This window comes from Hyperolius riggenbachi, chromosome 5 (assembly GCF_040937935.1).
Source record: "Hyperolius riggenbachi isolate aHypRig1 chromosome 5, aHypRig1.pri, whole genome shotgun sequence".
NCBI lineage: Eukaryota > Metazoa > Chordata > Amphibia > Anura > Hyperoliidae > Hyperolius > Hyperolius riggenbachi.
The window spans coordinates 44,725,802-44,746,182 of record NC_090650.1 but is presented as its reverse complement, the minus strand read 5'-3'; the positions used below and the strand labels follow the sequence as shown (position 1 = coordinate 44,746,182).

Genomic DNA, 20,381 nt, shown 5'->3' with positions numbered 1-20,381 from the left:
TGCTGGTTTACTGAACAGGAAGAGCCGGGCTTCCAACCCTGGTCTCTTGTGTCAGAGGCAGAGCCCTTCACCAGTACACTATCCAGCTACTTCAAAGAGACTTAATTGGTAATATCAAGAGCCCCATGTTTTCCTTTTAATAAAACAACGTGATTGATGGTAGAAGGTAGTAAATTACAGGACTGGTTTATGGTGCTCATATTTATGAAATAGCATACAATGGGGTTGATGCAGTAACTGACAGTTCTATTGCAATGCACTGGCAGCACACTGCAATATTACTGTTACTATCATCAGCAATGTAATGAGCATTATGCAATTAGCACAGCCCTCTGTATATGATTACCATGACTGTTGCCGTTACAATACTTGCATAACACACGTAACCATAGTAACGTGGGTCACACTTATTGTGTAACAAGCAGTACACTGCTGGTGGTCGTAATGGCAATATTGCCCTGCTCTGCCTCTGTATAGCAATATTACTGGCAGTTAGTGCATCAACCCCTTCAGCAGTGGTCCTCAAACTAAGACCCGCGAGCTGAATGTGGCCCCCTGAGGCTTTTTTACCGGCACCGGCTTACAGAACGTATTATTTATAGATAAGGTCCACTGCATCTCTAAATATCGGTAGCCCGTATGTAGAATAGCAGCGCTGGTTGCACCCAGCCACAGGGAAGCCAGCGAGCAGTCAAAAAAAAAAATCACTCAAATTATGTTATGTTGTTTTTGATTAACTCAACTTTGATAATACTTTATTTTACTTATTTTTAATGTTTTTGCTTATTTGGTGCTTAAAATGTTTTACACGGTTAAAAAAAATGATAAAGCGAGATAATTCCTGAGAAAAACTTGTGAATCAAGCCCTCTAATGAATCAGTCATTTTGTTTCTTTTACACAATTTAGTTAAAGCAATACTAACTGTGTCATAAATATTTCCCACCGCATCCCAAACACAAATATTTTACTAGATACGGGTAGGCTTGTTGTTACCCATCTGTATTAATTAATGCAATGTAAATCACTTGCAAAATACGAGGACAGGAGATCCTGACTACAGTTGGTAATCATTTTTTAATTGTACAAAATTTGAATGACACGTTTGTCTAGATTAGAACACGGTCCTTGCCTAAACCGAGAACCTCCTGGGTCCATATGCAACTAACTTTCTTTCCTGAGTTTTCTCCTCTTTCCTATTTGCTGGAAAGTTATCTTAAATTGACAATGAAAAATTATCTCCTAGGAGAAAACTGAGGAGAAAAAAATAACTGCTTATAGGCCCTGATCTTATAACTGAACAGAAAGTTTCCATCTTTCGGGAGCAGGAAAAAAGGGCGCCGGCTGAGGGTGGACAAAAAAGGCGCTGCCATAGACTTTAATGCAATTATCGTTAATATGGCGAAAAAACATGAAAAAAGGGCGCTGCAAAAAATTAGTTAAGATTATAACATTATAGTTGTTGAGGTGCCCAGTGAGGGAGAGCACATATTGGTGTGTGTGGCAAAACATGCATGATTCAAATAAGTATGCCCCCTGCATATCCATCTCTAAGTTAGCCAATAAATGGTATCATCCTGATTCAAAACTTCTTGCCCTGCCTAACAGGAAGTGCTCATTTTTTAAACCTCAATAACTAAGAAGGCGGTGGGGGGGTGCTGGAAGATGATGTTGAGAGCCTAGCTGGCAGGTCTTTTCTTGGGAACCCGGTAGGTTGTAGCTATGCCCCTGCCCAGAACACAGCAGGTATGTCTATGCATATAACTGGTCTGATGATTAAGCATCATTGATTGGAGCAATAAAATGCACTTCCTGACGATGTTAAATCAGCCCAGTTCCAAGCCCCATGCAGTATGTATTACATTTATAGGCAAGCCGCTCATTTAGCATCTGTTATGCTGGGCGTACACGGTTAATTTCTGGCGCTCGATTCTGCAGTCGATTCTCTCATCTTCCGCTCGTTTTTCTTATCTTTTTCCATTCACTTCTATCAGAAATCGAGCGGCCAAAGAATCAAAAGGGAGATCGGACATGTCGGAAATTATCTATCGAACCATCTAATCACCTAAAAAACGAACAGTGTATTCCCGGCATTAGGGAGAACAGATATGCAGTTTCTTGTTTAGGCACTAGATGGTGCTAGAGATAATGTATGTTCTTTGAAGCCATTTACCTTAGTAAACATCTCACCCCCAGGGAATTCACCCCCACTGCCTCTGAACTGAATGCTAACTGCAACACACAATTGCTCACTACCAGCTAAAGCAATTTTATACCTTTATTTGATCAGCAGACGCCAGTCAGCCAATCAGGTGTACTGTTATACACCCTTTGCCTGCCGTACCAAATCTACCAGGAATTGCATGAGTTAAGTAGCATTCAGGTGGGAGGCTTCGGTTGGACATAATCGTAGATCACATCGCTTACAGGGACGCCCCGTGTAGGCACATCTCCCACATGGTCCCCTCCCTACTCACTCACCTGTCAACCACATCCTGGAAGCTGCAAAAAAGACATTTAAAACCACAAACACTTGTGCGCATGACAGCTGGGGGCCCAGGGCTCTCTCACTGGCCGGGGCCCCCAAACCACCATGCGATACCCAGAGGGAAGTGCACTTCCCTCTGGGTATCACAAGCACTTCCCTCTGGGTATCGCATGGTAGATTGGGGGCCCCGGCCAGTAAGAGAGACTGGGGCCCCTGGCTGTCGTGCGAACCAGTGTTTGTGATTTTAAATTTCTTTTTTGCAGCTTCCAGGATGCAGTTGACAGGTGAGTGGTTAGGGTGGGGACCGTGTGGGAGATGTGCCTACACGGGGCGTCCCTGTAAGTGATGTAATCTACGATTACGTCCAACTAAAGCCTCCCACCTGAATGCTACCTAATTTATGTAATTCCTGCTAGATTTGGTACGGCAGGCAAAGGGTGTATAACAGTACACCTGATTGGCTGACTGGTGCCTGCTGACCAGATAAAGGTAGGAAATTGCTTTAGCTGGGAGTAAGCAATTGTGTGTTGCAGTTAGCATTCAGTTCAGAGGCAGTGGGGGTGAATTCCCTGGGGGTGAGAGGTCCAGGGCCCACCCGCACTTCCCTCTGGGTATCGCATGGTGGTTTGGGGGCCCTGGCCATTGAGAGAGCCTGGGGCCCCTGGCTGTCGTGCAAACCAGTGTTTGTAAGATTAGCTGCATGCTTCTTTCAGGTGTATGATTCAGACACTACTACAGCCAAAGAGATCAACAGGATCCCTGGCAACTGGTATTATTTAAAAGGAAATAAATATGGCAGCCTCCCTATCCCTCTCACATCAGAGTCCCTTTAAAGAAAGTCTGATAGCAAGTATACACCCAGAGGAGATAAGTGTAGAGAAATAATTGAATTTAGAGAAGCTTTTAAGTTTTTCTCGAACTTTAAAGTTGTTCGTTGGCATAAAAGAAAATATCTTCCTTTTTTTGTCACACAACTCTCAAAGCAAATGGATGCTGCTGGCAAAGAAAGCACTTAATATTACTCTCATTGGAGTCCTGATAATATTTTTCCCCAGCTCGAGCCGTGCTTTCCCGCTGAGCAGGAGAATGCTCTGGAGAAAGGCAGTTAATGGATTCTTACCTCATCAGCATAGAGGAGCAGTCTCAGGCCGTTGTCTTCCTCAATCATGTAAGGAAAGTAGAAGTGACAGGCCGGACTGCTGCTGCTGCTGCGATACGGAGGGCTCCTCAGATACACCTTCCTGTGCAAATTGGCCAGGCTCCCTTCAACAAACATGAAATGACCTGCAACAATTAAAAACGTGGTTATATATAGCTCTTCACATTAAAGTACATCCGTCGCAAATTTGGGCAGTTGAAGTCAGATAAGCATATGGGGAATGTGCAGGCCTGATTTTCTTAAAGAGAATCTGTACTGTAAAATTCTTACAATAAAAAGCATTCCATTCTATTCATTATGTTCTCCTGGGCCCCCTCTGTACTGTTTCTGCTACTCCCTGCTGCAATCCTGGCTTGTAATTGCAATTTTTATGCAGTGTTTACAAACAAAAGACATAGCAAGTCATAGGCTGAGAGTAGCTCAGTGTGTGAGTCATACAGAGTGTGCAGGGGGCCTGGAGAGGGCGTGTATAGCTTCTATCCAATCACAAGCAGCACAGCACATTCCAGCCTGACTGCCTCAGCCCGACAGACCCGACAGAGAAGAGAAGATTAGATCATGGAGATAACACAGCCACTGTGCAACTAGGAAAGGCAGCAGTAAGCCAGGGCACATTAGAACAGGTATAGGAACTTATAGGATAGAAGAAATAAGGCTCAAAATTTTGTTACAGAGTCTCTTTAAAAGGACCCTGAGCTCAGGCTAAAAACGAAATTTGGACTTACCTGGGGTATCCTCTAGCCCCATGAAGCCCGCAAGGTCCCCCAGTGTCCTCCTGGCTCCTCTCCCGGTCCCGCTGGCTGACATGAGAGTCCTCCGCATGTGCGGTTCTTTAAGACTGAACCGTGCATGCGCAGGCCGGCGTGATTATGCATAGTACACGCAGCGGGGGGAGCGCACGGTTGACTTCAGACCGGGAGAGGAGCTAGGAGGACGCCAGGGGACCTCACGGGCTACAGGGGGCTGGAGAAAGCCTCAGGTAAGTCCAAATTTTGGATAAAACTCTGACATAACATTCAATAAAAATGTGTTTTCCTAATTTTATTACCAATACAGTTATTATATTTGCTTTTGTACATAAGTAATATTGTCTGTTTAAACATTACAAATTCCCAAAGTACAGTTTATCTGCTCTGAAAGCTGCCTTTGCATTTTATTGCATAGCTGCTGTATTTATATATTTAAATCTATCTAGTGGTCACTTCTCATCTCTTTCTGCTTCTCAGCTGAGTACAGCTCAGTAGGACTGGGAGGAAAGTAGGACTGTGGAGGATGGAAGGTAGGACTGGCAGGATGGGCTTGAAAGTAGGACTGGTGGGGCGGAAAGTAGGACTGACAGGACACACTGGAAGTAAGTAGGCTGGGCAGAACGGCCGACTGGTCCAAATTACCCAGTAGGCATCACCATAGCCACTAAATGCATTAGAGCTTATGGCGGCGCCCAATTAACCAGCCGCGCACCATGATTACCTGCTTTGCAACAGGTTGTATACAGGATAAAAGTATATCAGGATATAATTTCCTTATGACTTTTTTCACTTTATTATTTTGTTATCTTAGCCTGTATGCACCATTACTTTTGTACTTGTTATTAATGTCCCCAAAAACAGAAAGGGCTACCCATAAAATAAAAAAAAAACAAAAAACAAAAAAAAACATTAGCACTAATAAAACAATAGTGTATGAAATAAAGACACAAGCTTTGAATGTATCCATCATACATTTTACAGCATATTTTATTTTTTTCATCCATTCATGCTCATTTCAGAATTCCATCTCCACCGCATGTAAGTCTCATCGCCTCCCCACTGGAAACTGATGGAAGCCTCAGCATGAACGTGGTTGGATTTTCCGCTGGGGCTTCTTATTAGTTCACTGGTCTGGACCAACGGAAGCACTTCCCAGCACACTCAAATAAGCTCCCCAGTTCTTACTTAAAATTTCTGCCTGGGCTTATTTGCTCTGGCCACCTTGCATTCCCATTAGTCAATGGGAAGCCCTGAACAGAAACTTGAATATCCTGATGATGGGGCTCCTGGTCAATGTTTGGCGAACCATAGCAATAAGAGCAGATGGTGGGGGCACGTTCTTCAATCAAGATAGAAAAATGAAAACATGGAAAAAGTATTAGTTATTTAACTTATCCACCTTCCAACCACAGTTTTTTTCCCCCTTAAAAACCAAAACAATTTTCACATCACAATCCTCCCATTCATTTGCAAATAACTTTATTGTTACTTATCACACCAAAATGATCCATGCATTGTTTTTTTGCAACAAATTAGGCTTTCTTTGGCTGGTAATTTTTTAAAAAATTATTTTATTTTGTATGCATTTTAAAAAGAATATAAAAAAAAATTACTATTTCTTAGTTTTCAGACTTTAGTTTTAAAATTAAACACGCTATTGTAGATAAAACATTTTATTTGCCCATTTGTCCCAGTTATTACAGCATTTAAATTATATCCCTAGTACAATGTATGGCGATAATATTTTATTTGGAAATAAAGGCGTATTTTTTCTGTTTAGTGGAGGTTATTTTTATCTGCATCAATAATTGCAATCCTTCATTTGCAAAAAATAACTGTAATATACTCTTGTGAGTCGTGATATACATACTAAAAAAAAGCCCCTATCGTAACTATTTTATTTTTAAAAGAAGATGTCATTTTTTTTCTACAACTGTTTTATTTTAGTAACTTTGGTAATTATGGGGTAGGGGTGAAAGGTGTTAAAATGTATACAAATTTATTGATTGTTATATATAATTGTGTATGTAGGTGTATTTTTACTTTTTGACCAATGACCACAAGATGTCGCCACGCTTAATTCCTGTGTACTCTGAACAGTACACTGGAAGTGTTGTGCATGTGTTCTTTACTTTCACTCTGTGTTCATTACAGGCACTGTGATCGACTTTGGGAACAGCTGTTCCCATTCACTGACCCCAGACCAGTGGGATAATGACAGAAATAAACGGGTGCTCACCTGCGATCCCAAGCATTTGGGTAAATAAAGAAATATGCATATCCACACCCCTGGTGCACAAGATATGCATAGCAGCAGTGGGGAAGGGGTTAAAATTAACAAAAAAAAGTGCAACATATTTTCAGAAAATCGGCATAACTTATAAAAGGGATTTTTAAAATTCTTGTAAAAATAGTATTTTATTAAAGAGACATTGAAATGAAAAAAAGTTATGATATAATGATTTGTATGTGTAGTACAGCTAAGAAATAAAACATTAGGAACAGAGACAAAAGTCTAATATTGTTACCAGTACAGGAAGAGTTAAGAAACTCCAGTTGTTATCTATGCAAAAGAGCCACCGAGCTCCACGACTTTCAAAGTCGCAGAGAGCTCTGACTTCTGAAGTTTTTATATCTCAAGTGTCAGTCAATGTATTGTTGTTGTTTTTTTCTGCAGAGTACAGTTCAAAAGTTCACTGGCCTGCTCTGTAAAATCATTTAGAATGCTGAGTAGTGTGTAAACTGCAAACATTAGAGAATGATGCAATGTTAAAAAAACACTATATAACTGAAAATAAAAACATGAGAATATTTTCTTTGCTACTAATGTTCTAGTAATTATCTGTACTACACAACCAATTCATTTTATCATATTCTTTTGTTTTTGCTTCACTGTCACTTTAAATGTACTGTATACACAATGTATTGTTCAGTAAAATACTGTATTTGGTCATGTACAAGTTGACTTCATGTACAGGTAGGATGGGGGGGGGGGGGGGAAAGCAGTTAGTGTTTATGCCTTGTCTTTGGTCTTTTGGTCATTTTGTATGATATTTGTATTCGCTTTCTACATAGATTAGAACTTGGTCTTCGGAAAGCCCATCCTGTGTAAGATGAGAACGCTATATAACACACCATGGTCTTTATAACCATTCATTTGCAGTGAAAATAAACGTGCTACGAGAAGCGCTCTATTTTATATCCAAACCAAACCGAGCTATTTGCGGGCGCCTTTCAGCTTTCATTCCCAACGCTATAACTCTGGCTTTATCAGGAGTTATTGGTTTTATCTCCAGTCTTATTTTAGCCGTTACTTGGAAGCACGTCTTTCTTTTTTTTAAGGAACACATCCTTGGCAGAGAAGAAAGATCGGTTTGACGGTTCCTATTCACGCTGTATCTCCTACGCTGCACTATCTCCCTCTGCAGCCTGCTGCCTGGCTGTAGCATTCAGAGCTGTCAGCTGCCCGGCGCTCACCTGTCCGCAGCTCCCAGCCCTCTGGCAATCCTCCTTGACCCCCGTCTATGGCTAACAAGATACACAGAATGATAAATTGGCACCGCAGGGCTTTGGCGTTAAACTATCCAAGTGCTCCTCCTGAGTCCTGCAGCAGCTGTCCAGATGTCCGCACTCCTGTGCCGGAGCAGTGTAGGAAATAAAATCGCCTCTCCCTCCTTTGGGATATGAATAAATCAGCGGGTAGATTGACTGTATTTACGTTTCTGGTGTGTTTTTGTGCACTTCCAGTTACCTGAATAGCAGTTTTATAAACTGTTTACGGCTTACGTGAAAGCTGTCTAGGAGTGGACTCGAGCAGAACAACTTTTCAGAGCAATAAATAAAACTCTTGGTTTATCTAGAGCAGTGATGGCACTCCAGCTGTGACAAAACTACAAATCCCATCATGCCTCTGCCTCCCTGAGTTATGCTTAGAGCTGTCAGAGTATTGCAATGCCTCATGGGACTTGAAGTTCCACCACAGCTGGTGTGCCAAACTTAGCCATCACTGTTATGGAGGGTTAAAGAGAACGCGAGGTGAAAGGGATATGGAGGTTGCCATATTTATTTCCTTTTAACCACTTGAGGACAACAGTGGTAAACCCCCCTAAGGACCAGTCTGTGTTTTGCATAATTGGCCACTGCAGCTTTAAGGCCAAGCTGCAGGACCGCACAACACAGCACACGAGTGATTCCTCCCCCCCCCCCTTTTTCTCCGAACCAACAAAGCTCTCTGTTGGTGGGGTCTGATCGCCCCCCCCCCCCCTACACCACCAGTTGTTTGTTTGTTTGTTGTTTTTACAAATATATATCTCTATTTATTGTTATTAAAAAAGTGTATTTTTGTATTTTTTTTCCCCCTATCCCTCCCGCCCACTCCCCGCCAGCCAATCCGTCGATCGGCTGTCATAGGCTTCTGCCTATGAGAGCCGATCTCTCTCTTGTCCCCCAGGGGGACAGCCGTGTCACACGGCTGTCCCCAGTACAGCACTGCTGCCGATCGCAGTGCTGTACTGTGTAAATAGACGGCGATCACGCCGTCTAACAGTCTCCCGAGCGGCAATAACCACTCGGAGACTGAAGAGGGGGCGGAGCTCCCCCCGAGCAGGAGATGCGCACGCAGCCTGCGCGCGATCTCCTGCAAAGTGCAGCCCCAGGACTTGACGCCAATTGGCGTTAGGCGGTTCTGGGGCTGCCGCCGCGACCACGCCCATTGGCTTAAGTAGTTAAACAATACTAGTTGCCTGGAAGCGTATGTATTGTCGCGTCGCTGGTGAGTTGGGCGCCGGAGTCAGCGTTTGCTCGTCGTTAAATCCTTTCTCTCCCTGATTTACATTCTGACATTTTTCACATGGTGATATTTTTACTGCTTTAAGGTGATGTCACTGGAAGGAGATGCTGCTTGCTTTTTTGGCAGCTGGAAACAGCATTAAACAGCTATTTCCCACAATGCAACGAGGTTCACAGACAGGAACTGCCAGGACCATGGTCATGACGTCACACTGTGGGAGGGGTTTCACCACAATATCAGCCATACAGAGCCCCCTGATGATCCGTTTGTGAAAATGAATAGATTTCTCATGTAAAAGAGGGTATCAGCTACTGATTGGGATGAAGTTCAATTCTTGGCTACGGTTTCTCTTTAAATATTATCCCCCCCTCCAAGTTGTCGCAACTCAGAGGGAGATGTAATTCGGGGTCTGTCAGTCGCCGGAGCCCCGAATTACCCTTACGCACCCCGCGCAGCATTACATACCTGCTGTGGGACACGTGCTTCCGGCGCCCGGCAGTGCCCTCTGTGCGCCCAATACACCTGCTTCCGCCTTGAAGCCCTGATGATCTATTTGGCTCCAGTAGTGTCTGAATAACACCAGAAACAATACCTGAGCTGCATGCTTGTTCAGGATCTATGGGGCTAAAAGTATTAGAAGCAGAAGATCAGCAGGATAGCCAGGCAACTGGTTTTGCTTAAAAGGAAATAAACATGGCAGCTTCCAGATCCCTCTTTCTTCATTTGTCCTTTAAAGCACAATTGAAGTGAGAGGCATATGGAGGCTGCCATGTTTAAACAATACCAGTTTCCTGGCAGTCCTGCAGATCTTTCATACAGAGTAGTGTGTCTCAATCACACACCTGAAAGATGTGCCAAACTTAAAGCATACCTCCCAACTTTTTTGAGGTAAGAAAGAGGGACACTTAAGCCACACCCCTGCCACACCTCTGATCGCGCCCTCTCACACCCCTGGTCATGCATACCATAAAGATTTCATAAGAAAAAAATGCTGTTTTATAATTCAAACCACACTGGTCCTTTTTATCCTGGTTCATTCTCCTTCATATTAACATTTTAAAATGAGTACTACCGGTATATCAATTTAAAGGATAGGAATAAAGTTAAGAGTCAATCAAACACATTTTTGTAGAGAAATATATATATTTACATAGAAAGAGGGACAAAGTCCTGAAAGAGCTGAAATGAGGAGGAAAGAGGGACAGAGGGACAGGGCTTTCAAAGAGGGACAGTGTAACGCTGGACGTTCAAAGAAAGTGCAGCATGCTGTGCGTTATACTGGGCTTTAGCTGTGTTAAACTGTTTGCACATGCTCAGTAAGGGGAGAGTCCACTATTGTTCCTAGCCACATGGCTAATTATTATTCACTGCACTGTATTGTTGTCCAGATCATGAATGATTCGGATCTTTGTGGATCTTTTTTGAGTAGAATCATCCGGATCATCACAATGAAGGATTCGGTTCACAGTGGATGTCTGGAAGAAACAGGAACTGCAGCTTCTGTGCACAAGCACAATCTTCCTGCTGCACCTCTCCCTTCCCCTCAATGTGCCTTCATTCTCCTGCACCTCTCACTCTGCTGCACCCCTGCTTCCTGCTTCCCTAGTAAAATGATTCAAAGATTCGGTTCAAAGATCCGGATCTTTTCAATGATCCAATTCAAATCATCCGAATCATTCAAAAGATCCGGACTTCTCAGGATAGCACCAAAAGCCTCATAACACGGCTCAATTAGAGATGGGAAGTTCGGATCTTTTCAATGATCCGGATGATTCGAATCGTATCATTGAAAAGATCCGGATCTTTGATCCGAATCTCGGATCATTTTACAAGGGAAGCATTGGGGGGGGGGGGGGGGGGGGTGAAATGACTAGCAGGGCAGGAGAAGGAGAGGGGGGTGGACACACAGAGAAGTGGAGAAGATGGACAGAGGGCAGGGAGTGGACACAGAAGGGGAGATGGTGGACAGAGGGCAGGGAGTGGACAGAGATGGGAGGAGGGACGAGCAGGGAGCAGAAATGTTTGCTTGCACACAATACCCACATGCTGAAATCATATGCTTTACATATATTTCACCTATATGTTCATCTGTATACCTTGAATGGAAACGTCGCACAGTGAAAGAAAGCATTCCCCAAAGCATTCCCAGAAGTAAAGTGCAGCTGTTTAGAGCGAGTGCAGGAGGATCATATTGCCCTGCAATCACAGTGCCTGCAAAGTTACTGAGCTGTGCTGAGCTGAGCCAAAAGCTTCCAATGTGATCACTGTGCACAGCTAGGAACAGACAGCCTATAATGAGCAGCACATTTCAGCCAGTATGTGTGCTCTACACATATCTGGCAGTGGCACCCATGTCCCCTCTCTCTCATCTACCTGTCTCCCTGCAAGGCTGCCTCCTATCCAACAGAGCGATCCATCTCAGCTCTGCTTCCAGGACCCCGCTGCCTGCTGAGAGGGGGCGTGACGCTCCTGGCCCCGCCCCTTTTGCGATCCGAATCACTCATTTTGATGATTCGGATGATTCGACTCACAAAATAAATTCGGATCAAAGATCCGAATCGTTCATGATCCGAACACTAGGCTCAATCTGACATCAAACTTCAACACCACCATGCGTTGCGTTATGGGCTCATTATGCGACCTTAACGTCCCCTAAAACTGGTGTCTTGGTGTGAAAGAGGCCTAAAAGCATTAGTGGTAGAGGCTGAGCTGGACATTGTTTAAATGGAAATAAATATGGCAGCCTCTAAATTCCTCTACTTTAGGTGTCCTTAAAAATACAAAAATAAAAAATGGATGGAATTAGAGTTTACAGGCTACAGCTCCACTCCCATCACAAATGTTTCCCTAGTCTTGTGTAGGAGACATTAAACTTGTTTTCAAGATTCAAGCACTTTGTGTAACAAAACAAAATGACTTTTCATGACAACCCCACGGTGCATATAGGGAACATAGTGATATTAACAAAGATAGAAATAGAAGAATTATACAAATATTCCAGGTATTTCAAATATATAAACAATTTGTATACAGTGTTAATTATTTCATAGAGTATTCAGAGGTCATCAAGTTTATGGCAGATGGGAAAAAGCTGTTTTTCAGTCTGTTTGTTTGGATGCAGATTGATGCAGATAGAGTCTACCTGATGGAAGGAGCTCAAACAAGGCGTTTCCAGGGTGAGTGTTGTCTCTGATGATGTTTTGGCCCTTCTCATGCAGCAAGTCTTATACAAAAGGTCCAGTGATGGTAGTTCAGTGCTGATCATGACTTCTGCTGTTTTAACAACTTACTGTAGGACTTCTCTAGCAGCCTTGGTGCAGCTGTTGTACCAGGTTATCAATCATGCAATTGGTCAAAACTAACTATTGGTCACTTACAATAATCCCCTAGCTGATTCAAAATAAATGACATGTAAATGACTTTGCCATGACCAGAGATTAGGGACGGTCAAAGAGATTCAAATAATTTTTACTTGATTTAGAATTATGCAAATGAATGCAAATTCATGCAGCTTGAAAATGGACGAATTGAATCCCACCTTGGTCCATTTTCAAGCTGCATGAATTTACATACGGAATCTTGCATCCTCTGAATTATTTGCATTCCACTGGCCATCCCTAGAAGAGATGGTAAAACACATTGTATGTAGCTTGGAGTTTCGTCAATTGAAAAGGGCGGAGTGCTTTTTAATTGCTTACATTCAAAAGAGGCACCTAGTAATTTGTGCACCGGATAATCAGTTTGTTAGGCCCCATTTACACTTAATCAGTTGGTACACATTTTTTTTCCTTCTCCATAGCAGGGCATTGTGAAAAAGATTTCAGTTAAAACACGTTAAGGGCCATTTTCCCCTAGCAATCGCTAGCGTTTGCGCTAAACGCTAGCGATTGCAATTCAGCAAAGTCCAAAATTTCCCGGCGACTTCCCGACGTTTGCGATCGCGATTTTGCTATGCTATGCACTGCATAGCAAAATCACGGCAAAAATTGCTCCGCGGCGCGATTTAGTAAAAAACGAATCACGGTAGTGGAAATTACCTACTGCGATTCCTATGTTATTTAGCAAACCGTAGCAATTTTAAAATTGCTAGCGATTTGCGATTTTGCGATGCAACAATCGCAAACGTGACACCGTAGCAGCAAACAACATTGTGGTTTAGGGCTATGCCCAAGTATCCAACCTGGAATTGTTATTAAGGCCTCTTTTCCACAAGCAGCTGAAGGTGGTGGTGAATTCACCACTTGTCAGCTGCTCCCATCCAGCAGCAGGGCAAACCACGGCCCACAGGCCAAATCTGGCCCACATGTGCTGTGACTCCAGCTCACCGCTGGGTGATCAGATTCCTCCTCTCCCTCCCCCTCTGCAGAGTTGTAAGCGGTTGATAAAAAGAGGGTTAACTCACCTCATCCCCGCTCCCAGTCTTGGGTTTCCATGGCCACAGTGGTGTCACATGACAGGCCATCACTAACTCTCCTCAGAGGAGCTCATAATGTAATCCCTGTGATCACTTCACTAACTGTCCTCAGTAGAGCCTACAATTTAATGCCTGCTTTTTTTTTTGGGGGGGGGGGGGGGGGGGGGGGGGTTAGGATGCTGTCAGTCCAGGCCAGGGGCAGCTGGTTATAGTTGGCCCTGGACAGTAAAAAGAACAAATCCAGCCCAGGTTACCCTGCAGTAAAAAAAGGTAACGCAACGCAATGAAAAAAACATTGTAGTGTGAAAGAGGGCTCAGGGCAAAAGTAAAGGGTGTGATAAGTCCCAGGCAATAGTTTCCTGGCTTTTAAGCTGCTGTCATCTGGTGCAGTGCTTCAGGAAAGGCAGCGGAGTGGTTTCAGTCTGTTAACCTGATATTTAACTATTCTCCACGGTCAGGCGCTCTCTGTCAGCGGAGATGTCAAATTAGCAGCTGCAGTTTACAGAGACAGGGCCTGTCTGGGGATCCATTTATGGTTTTGTGCGTTGGCTAGTTGGAAATCAGAACAAGATGTAACGTAGATAATATTGCACTAGGGAAAGGATACCAAAACATGAATATAATGCAGCGGTTTAAATGGGGGTAAATATGACAAATTTAAAGATTTTTAAAGAGAACCTGTAACAAATTAGCTAGAGATGACCAGAAGCTATGCAATGGAGGCTCAATCCATCAAGTGCTTTATTACTACCCAATCAATAAACCGATCAGAGGGTAGTGATTGTTTTGAATAAGAACATACTTTAGAAATATGCAGTTCAATGCATGAATGCCTGAATTTGGTTAGAACAGTGCATTAAAGTATACCTAAAGTGGGGTTCAAACTGTTAAACTAAACATGCTCCCTGATGGTTCAGTTTTATAGCAATATGAAACCTGGCTCCACGTCTATAATCCTGAAACCAAGGAACAGTCAAAAGAATAGCCTCACGGTGAGTCCCCACAACTAAAGGATTTCTATACTTGGCCAAAAAAGTCACTGTGTCCATTTTCTGGGACAAAAACTGTATTCTGTTGGTGGACTTTCTCCCTCAGGGCTCTAGTCTCTTCCAACAGTATTATGCTAACCTCCTAGACCAGTTGAAGGCAATTTAGACAAAACTCTGATGAAAATTGACCAAAGGGATCCTTTTTTTGAGCACGTGGCCAACACCGTGATTGCCAAATTGAGCACTCTGGATTTCCAGTTGTTCCACCATGCCCTCTACTCACCCAACCTGGCTCCTTTGTACTATTATCTTTTCTCAACATTGAAGAAACACCTGAAGGGGCAATGTTTTGAGGACATTGCTGACCTCCAACATGCCGCTGATAGCTGGTTTGAGGCTCAACTGCAATGGGCTTTTATTTGAACAGTCTAGAAAAGCTGTAACTACGCTATACCAAGTACATCAGTCTGAGGGAGGAAATGTGTTGAATAAATGTTTTTTTCCACAGCTCTGGCTCTCTTCTTTCTGAGCAGAGCCAGTAATGTATCAGCACTCCCTCGTTTATTCAAGATTTCACTAGAAATTGTGCTGAGGAGGAAGCCAGGCTGGAGCTGATTGCATAGACTAATCGCAGGCTTTCTCAACAAGGGTTCCCTGGAACCCCAGGGTTCCTTGAGTACTCTGCAGGGGTTCCTTGACATTTTCCCCCATCGTGGGGGAAGTATAATAAAGCACACTACAATAGGGTGTACTATAACAAGAAGCACTAAATTGGTGGCTCAGGAGACAGTATAATGAGTGGCAGTGTAATAGGGGGGTAGTGAGATAAACAGCCACACATACTTTTAAAGACCAAGCCTCCTGCAAAATAAATGCAGGGCTTCTTCGAGATCAAAAAATGGTTGGCAGGGGTTCCTTGAGATCCAAAAGTTATTTTCAGGGTTCCTCCAGGGTAGAAAGGTTGAGAAAGGCTACACTAATTTAATGTCAACAGATGTATCAAAGAACGAGCGGTTCACCCCCAGCTGCGGCCCACGGAAGCCTAGAATGTGATGAGTGAGTGGTGCCTAGTGATGATTACACAACATTGCGCGTAATTTTGTGCAATTATGGCCATACATAATTCTGATCTGGACTTTAACTGATTTCAAGTAATCCATTCGTAATTTTGCGTAATTATGTGTAATGTTAGCATAATTTCATGCCGACTAGTGGTTAATAGCAAAGGCCCCATACATGCTATTGTCGCCAAAATTGTTATGCATTTTAAGGAGAAAGGTGAGAACCAGGCAAAAAAAGACCTTGTAGTTTTTGAGAAAATGGATTTTAAATATGCAAAGGAAATATGGTTTTTAAACTCAGAAAAATGACAGTTTAAAAACCATTTTTCCTTTGCATTTTTAAAATCTATTTTCTGGAAAAAAAATTTTAGCCTTGTTCCCACTTTTCCCCTCTTAACACACATAGCAACTGGTGATGATACCATGTATGGGGCTTGATTCACAAAAGGGTGCTAACATAGTTAGCATGCCTAAAAGCTTTGGACGTGCTAACTAGGGTGCTAAGTAGTTAGCACATGCAAACTACTACTTAGCACTGTGCTAACTAGTGTGCTAAGTAGTTTACACGTGCTAACTAGGGTGCTAAGTAGTTTGCATGTGCTAACTACTTAGCACCCTAGTTAGCATGTGCAAAGCATGTTAGCACATGCAAAGTGGCTTTTCACTAGCATGCTAGCAATTAGCACCTTTTTGTGAATCAAGCCCATGGGGTCTTTGCTATTAACCATTAAGGTCAGCATGAAAATACACGAAAATTACACAAAATTACAGTTCCTGATTACATTTACAAACAAAACTAATTACGATTTTACCTGAAAATTCACATTACGATTTTGCATTGTAATTGTGAATTACGATGCAAAATTACAGTTATACGGAATTTGTGCTCATCGCTTGTGGTGCCCCGCTAATGGAAAAGTACCAAATATTTATACTGTACATGGAGATCAGGTTCTCAGTCCTAATATACCTATATGCATCAAGGTGCACTTGAGATGATGTTATTCACAACAGGAGATACTTGGCAACCAGCACCTCATTAGAGGGTACATGCTGTAATAATGTCCAGAAACACTGTTCTAAATTATGTGCATAAATAATTCCCATTCTGGGATTACTGAAAGGCAAAGTTTAGCTGGCCGATGATGAACGATGCTGGAAACGCAGGCCGTAAGTGAATTGTCAGGAATACAAGTGGCGTTGAATTTAAAATACGCTAAATGATCTTTGAAAGTGTTCACACTGCAGGAATGGACTGACAAAGTAATCAGTCTGATGCATAAACTTACCAATAACATTTCCCAAATGTTAATCGCTGCACTTTTAAAGCTTATCTGCTGGGGAGACAGTTGGAAGATATTGCTTTTTCATGACTTTAGAGATTATTCTTGTGGCGGTGCAGAAGTACACAGCACAGCAAATTAGAACACTTCAAACTTAAAGTGCAACCTCGCTTTGGTTAAATAGTCAGTAGTATTGCTGTTCGAATAGAGATGGCCCGAACAGTTTGACGGCGAGCAGTATTCTGCGAACAAAGGCCTGTCCGCCAAGTTTTTCCCTCCCCCCTGGAGCCCTTGTCCAATCCATGAACAAGGGGCTATTCCCCACCTTCGGTGCCCAAGGAGCAGGTGGGGGTCGCCGACTCCTTGTGGGGGGGGGGGAGTTCATGGTGGCATCTGGGCGTCCCCTTTAGGAATGGGACCCCAGACGCCCAGCCCCCTCCCAAGAGAAATGAGTATAGGGGTACAAAGTACCCCTTACCTATTTCCATAAAGGGTTAAATGAAATGAAAACACAACAACGAGAAAAGTCCTCTATTGTTCTTAATTAACCAGAAATACTTACCTGTACCTTTAAAAAAGTTCCCACGCCAATATCCTCTATCTTGTGACCTTCTTCTGTTACATCTTAATTGAAGATCTCCACCAGCCACAGTGACACACCGCCGCAAGACCGCCGATAGCTCTGTTACACTAAAGTATAGCAAAGCAACATCACTCTCTGTCCTCCACGGCTCCCGGCTCCACTCTCCTCCCCGCTCACTGCACCGATAGCGCCCACCTATGCTGTCACCCTGGAGAACCCAAAGCACCCTGAGCGATGCAGCTCTCCTATACTTAGTATAGCACAGCTAAAGCATCTTTGAATTTGGCTTCAAGGCTCCCCATTGGTCTGTTAATAGACCAATGGGGAGCCTTGGAGCCAAATTCAAAGATGCTTTGAGCTCTGCTATACTCAATATAGCAGAGCTGTCGGCAGTGTCGCGGCGGTGTGTGGCGGCGGCCGGTGGAGATCTTCAATCAAGATGTACAAAAGAAGGTCGCAGATGTAACAGAAGAAGGTCAGACGCTATGCATGTACATGTGTATGCGGCTGTTAGAACCCGGCGAGATGGACGGACACCACGTTGGAGGCTGACACCGGACAGGTAATGTATAAATGCACAGCCGGGGGGGGGAGGCACATTTATACATTGGGGGCAGCAGCGATGCGGACACAGGGGGCACAGCCGATTCCTTGAAGATTTCATGCTGAAATCAGATGGTAATCAGCCTGCAGTATATGGCCAGACAAGAGACAAATTTATCTCTAATCAGATTCGATTAGAGATACATTTGTCTCTATTTTCGAATCTGCCCATAATCATCAGGTCTATCTTTAAAGGGAAACTTCAGTCTAAACAAACATACTGTCATTAAGTTACATTAGTTATGTTAATTAGAATAGATAGGTAATATAATTTTTTACCCACCCTGTTTTAAAAGAATAGGCAAATGTTTGTGATTCATGGGGGCTGCCATCTTTGTCATGAGGGCAGCCATCTTTTTGGTTGAAAGGAGGTGACAGGGAGCATGAGATACAGTTCCAACTGTCCTGTGTCCTGATTACCCCTCCCAGCTGCACACGCTAGGCTTCAAATGTCAAATTCAAAATGTAAAAAAAAAAGAAAAAAAAATTTGCACCAAAACAGCAGAACGAGAACAACAAAATCAGAAATCTCATCATGCTTTACACAGCATCAGTGGAAAAATGCCCGGGCAGTTTTCTTCTGTGCAGCTAAAAATGAGGCTTGTATAAGAGAAACAAAGTTCTGATGCTGTGAAACTGTTAAAGAAACACCAGGCCTTTTCAGTGCTGCCAAGTCGATTTTTAGTCTGGAGGTTCACTTTAAGGTGAAAAATAAGTAAGCTTTGTGAATCAAACCAAATATTTGGTTACTGTAGAAAATATCTCTCCTTATCTATTTTATGTCTCCTTATAACTGAGGTGAAAAGTAAGTAAGTTGAGATAATTCACAATTTAGAGATTTTTTTTAAGTCAACCTAAAGGTTTGATACAATAAAAATCAGAGGAAGCTTTCTTCTGGTCAATCAATAGCTGTTGATAAGGTCATTTCTATCTGTCCTTTATAGTTTATTTACACCTGCCTCTTAAAGCGGATCCAAGATGAAAAACTAACTATAACAAGTAACATGTCTATATATCTTATCTAAAGTTTAGATAGCTAATTACAACAGATAGAAAATGTGTGCATCAACCAAGTGAACCTGACAAATCTGGCTTTGCAAATTTGGCCAATTGGCTAATCACGAGACATTGCTCATGCAAATATGCATTTGCTTTCGCATGCCTAAATATGCAGGGTCAAAAACCAAAAACCGCAAAACAATCGCCCTGAAAGTTTAGATAATTTACACAGCAAATCTAGCTACAAACAGCTTCAACAGAATATGATTATTTCTTCCTGTGATACAATGAGAGCAGCCATGTTGTTTGTAAACATTACACACAGGCAATGCTGATTTCCATCTCCAACTCTCTGCCTGTGACAAATTCACTCTGCTCTCCTCCTCCCTCCTGCCCTCTGCCTCTGAAATAACTGGCTAGTAACACCTCCCCCTCCTCCTGCCCAGACTGATTTCCCATAAGCCCGTGCTACAGTGCCAAGGCTCTAGGCTCTCTGAAAAGCTGTGGGCGAGGCTTGTTTAGTTTATAGGGAATTAGAGTATGAAAACAAAACCAAAAAAGTATTTGGCTTGAGGAATGCCCTATAAAATGTATGAAAGGAACACAATTATGCAATGAGTAAAAGTTTATCTCGGATCCACTTTAACCACCCTGGCGTTCTATTAAGATCGCCAGGGCGGCTGCGGGAGGGTTTTTTTTAAATAAAAAAAAAACTATTTCATGCAGCCAACTGAAACTTGGCTGCATGAAAGCCCACTAGAGGGCGCTCCGGAGGCGTTCTTCGATCGCCTCCGGCGCCCAGAATAAACAAGGAAGGCCGCAATGAGCGGCCTTCCTTGTTTTGCTTACATCGTCGCCATAGCGACGAGCGGAGTGACGTCAGCCGACGTCCTGACGTCAGCCGCCTCCGATCCAGCCCTTAGCGCTGGCCGGAACTTTTTGTTCCGGCTACGCTGGGCTCAGGCGGCTGGGGGGACCCTCTTTCGCCGCTGCTCGCGGCGGATCGCCGCAGAGCGGCGGCGATCAGGCAGCACACGCGGCTGGCAAAGTGCCGGCTGTGTGTGCTGCTTTTTATTTCACTAAAATCGGCCCAGCAGGGCCTGAGCGGCAGCCTCCGGCGGTGATGGACGAGCTCAGCTCGTCCATACCGCCCGGCTGGTTAAACAACTGGCCATTTTTGTGATATGAGAACAGCAGTCACTAAGGAAAAATATCATATTCTTCAGCTGTAAAGACATATCCAACAAAGCGCATGACCAACCTGAC

General features: G+C 43.3%; 1 protein-coding gene across 3 annotated transcripts in view; it reads right to left on the bottom strand.

Annotated features, from left to right (window-relative positions):
* The window catches only part of MALRD1 (MAM and LDL receptor class A domain containing 1), a 407,541-nt gene extending 403,870 nt beyond the window's left edge, over positions 1-3,671 (bottom strand). For all 3 annotated transcript variants that reach the window (XM_068235591.1, XM_068235589.1, XM_068235590.1), the window contains exon 1: positions 3,607-3,671. In XM_068235591.1, the coding sequence (XP_068091692.1) occupies positions 3,607-3,654 (48 nt within the window). In that variant the 5' untranslated portion in view covers positions 3,655-3,671. The remainder of the gene's footprint in view (positions 1-3,606) is intronic.
* Between the last annotated feature and the right edge of the window lie 16,710 nt (positions 3,672-20,381).